At 58.8% G+C, this 3,045-nt stretch overlaps 1 protein-coding gene across 1 annotated transcript in view; it reads left to right on the plus strand.

The window, feature by feature from the left end:
* The first annotated feature begins 306 nt into the window (after positions 1 to 306).
* Positions 307 to 3,045, plus strand: part of PLEKHB1 (pleckstrin homology domain containing, family B (evectins) member 1) — a 3,884-nt gene continuing 1,145 nt past the window's right edge. Inside the window, exons 1-4 of the mRNA XM_008945891.1 lie at positions 307 to 343; positions 773 to 925; positions 1,821 to 1,923; positions 2,781 to 2,880. Of these exons, the coding sequence (XP_008944139.1) occupies positions 307 to 343; positions 773 to 925; positions 1,821 to 1,923; positions 2,781 to 2,880 (393 nt within the window). The remainder of the gene's footprint in view (positions 344 to 772; positions 926 to 1,820; positions 1,924 to 2,780; positions 2,881 to 3,045) is intronic.

Consider the following 3,045-nt stretch of genomic DNA (forward strand, 5'->3'; position numbering starts at 1 on the left):
TACCTCTAGGGGATGATAATCCCTAAATCCCAATGAGATTAAAGGCAGAAAGGAAGGTGGCCGGAGTTCCTCCTCCTGCCTTTGCGATGTTTCCTAGATGACGAAATCCCACGTCTGCCCAACCCCGATTAACCCGCGCGCTCGGCTCATCCCCCCCAAAATAAAAAGGGGCAACGAGGGTGAATCCCAATCCTGCTTTGCTCCGAGAGCCAGGGGGAAAAAGCCAGAGAGGAGGCAGGAGCTGCTGTTTTAACACCCCACCCCACCCCGTTTTCCCCGTGCTGCAGGCTGGGAGCACGCGCAGCCATGGCGCTGGTGAAGGGCGGTTGGCTTTGGCGGCAGAGTAAGTGTGACCCTTCAGCTTTAAAATCTGGGAGCCCCTCAAAAAAAATTCTGGAGGGGTTTTAGCTATAGGACCCCAGGAGGATGCACCCAGGGTGGGGGGGAAACGGCCCCAACCTGGGCAGTTAATCCATGGCAGCGAAAAAATCGTGGCTCAGCCGCTCAGGGATTTACTAAGAGGAGAGAGGAGCCACCTGCCATGAAAACAGACGGGGCTGGACCTGGTCCCGCACGCAGCGGGGTGGCACCAAGATGGCTTTTTTGGCAACCTTTTTGAATTTAAAGCCACCTGGCCGTGCTGCCCCAGCTGCTCAGGGCAGGCGCAGGCACCCTGCAGGACCCGGCTGTGGATTTAGGGGATGGTGACGGGATCCGTGAGCGTGCTGGGCCAGTCCTATAGGGCTCCTTCACCTCCTCCCCGTCCCGCCAGGCTCCATCCTGCGCCGCTGGAAGCGGAACTGGTTCGTCCTCTACCTGGATGGCAGCTTGGTTTACTACCACGACGAGACGCAGCGTGACATGGACGGCCGGATCCACGTCAAATACAGCTGCCGGGACGTGAAAACCGGCCGGGAGTGCAAAGGTGAGCCAAGTCCCCTGGCCCTGGCCCATGCAGGGCTCTCCATGTACCTATAACCCTTTTAAATGCTGCTTGTGCACATCTAGGACACCCCAAAAATAATCCAGGCTGCCCCAAAAATAATCCAGGCTGCCTAAATTGCCCCATTCATAGCTCCCAGCCAGCACCAGGTTGTCCCCCACGAGATGCTTGTCACCTCTTCCCTCCCGTTGCTTTTCCACGGGGAAGGAAGGACGGAGAAACTCTTTCTCCTCCCGGCTGGTGCTTGTTCCAAACACCATCCCACGGCCCTGACTCATCCCTCGCCGTCTCGCACCAACAAGGAGAACAAAGCCGCAGCTCAGCAGCTCAGCTCGGCCCACGGCCGGCGCACAAAGCGCCTTTCTCGGGCTGCGAAGCCGGGATGCCGCCGTGGGGGCACGGCCCAAAGGTTTGTCCTCCCCAGAGGGTCTCACTGAGCCCCGAGAGCAGGGCAGAAGGCTCCAGTCTCACCCATTTAAGACTCTGCTCTTGCAGAGCTTGCGATCCCACGGCGAGCATCCTGCCTTTCTATGAAACGTGGGGCACATCTGCTGCGATCTGGCAACTTCAAATCTGATGCAGCTCGGCCTGGTGGCCTCGGTCGGATTTTTGGCGATTTTCTGCCCTTCCACATTCTTTCTGCCGCGGGGGTGGAAGTTTCTGCTCGTCAGCTCTCCGCTCCTGTCAGCTTTTAACCTTTGAGATCCCAACTGTATCTCAGGAGTGGTGGCCAGTGCACCAGCAGAACTTTAATGATTGTGCCCGTTAACAGCAAGTGGGGGGAAGGTGCCGGTGGCCACCTGGAGCCAAAACCCCTCCTGAGAGGGTCCCGGGGTGCCTTGTGCGCTGAGCCGGACCCTGCCCCTTCCCTTGGCAGACGTGCAGCCGCCCGAGGGGAAGAGCCGCGACTGCCTCCTGACCGTCGTGCTGCGGGACGGCTCCAAGACCACCCTGTGCGCCGAGAGCCAGGACGACGCCCTGTAAGCTCAGATCCCCCCTCGGTGGCTTTTTCCATCCGGTTTATCCAAGCCTGGAAGGAGCCTCAGCTGCGCGCCAGCCCTGTCCCACTCCCCGAACGCCCGCCCGCGCTGGCAGGTCCATGGGCACAGGAGGTGGTCTGGGGCTCCCGCTGGGTAATTCGGAGCCCAGAGCAGCTCTTTTGAAGCGGTCGGGGGGCTCCTGCCGGCCAGGATTCCCTCCTGGGTGGGAAATCACCTCTCGGCCTGGCTGGGGATCCCTGGGGAAGGGTTTTGTTGATATTTGGTGATAAACCATGTGAAAGTCAACTCCTGACTGGCTTAAGGCTGTGCCCAGCAGGAGGAATCATCCATTTTTAGCACTGTTCCCCTTCTATTTATAGAAATTAGGAATTTTCTTTTTATAAATATTCAATTTTTAAATAATTTTTAAAAATTATGTATATATAAAGAATAAAATGTGGGAAAACTTCCACTGAACTCAGACAGAGGGTGATGTTCAGCTGCGGCCAAGCCGAGCTTCATCAACTGACCTTGACCCTGGCTGAAGAGAACTTCACCCGTTACCCACTTTTTTCCCCGTTTCGATGCCCCTTTTCCTGGTGCCCCAGTTTCTGCCGGGACGTTTCCCAGGGAGAGTGTTCAGCCCCCTGCCCAGCCCCGTGGCCTTGGGGCCCTCTCGCTGCCTCCCCGCCCCCACCTACGGGCCCAGCGCTGGCTAATCGGGAATTAAAGATTAGCGCCAGCCCCACAGCCACGGCCAGGTCACCGGGGGGAGGGAGGGGGATGCCTGTGCCCCGAGGGGACAATTCCTACCCCCCAGCACACCCCAAAACTGGGTCCTTCTGTTTTCTTTGCAGTGCTTGGAAGATGGCAGTGCTGGAGGCTAAAGCCACCCCGGTGAGGCTCCATCCCCCAGAACAGGGGCACGTCCCACCACATCCCTCAGGCAAGGGGGTGGTGGAGGCCACACCAACCCCAGTCCACCCCCAGCCCCAGGGCCAATGCTGAGCTTAGGTGCCCCCACACACACATACACACCCCGTGCCCATCGGGGCAGCCTAGGGGCACAGGAAGTGAAGCCCCCATGGCCAGGTAGGGAAGAAGGGGGAGGAGAAGTGGTGG

Source organism: Merops nubicus, unplaced genomic scaffold (genome assembly GCF_000691845.1).
Source record: "Merops nubicus isolate BGI_N331 unplaced genomic scaffold, ASM69184v1 scaffold15470, whole genome shotgun sequence".
NCBI lineage: Eukaryota > Metazoa > Chordata > Aves > Coraciiformes > Meropidae > Merops > Merops nubicus.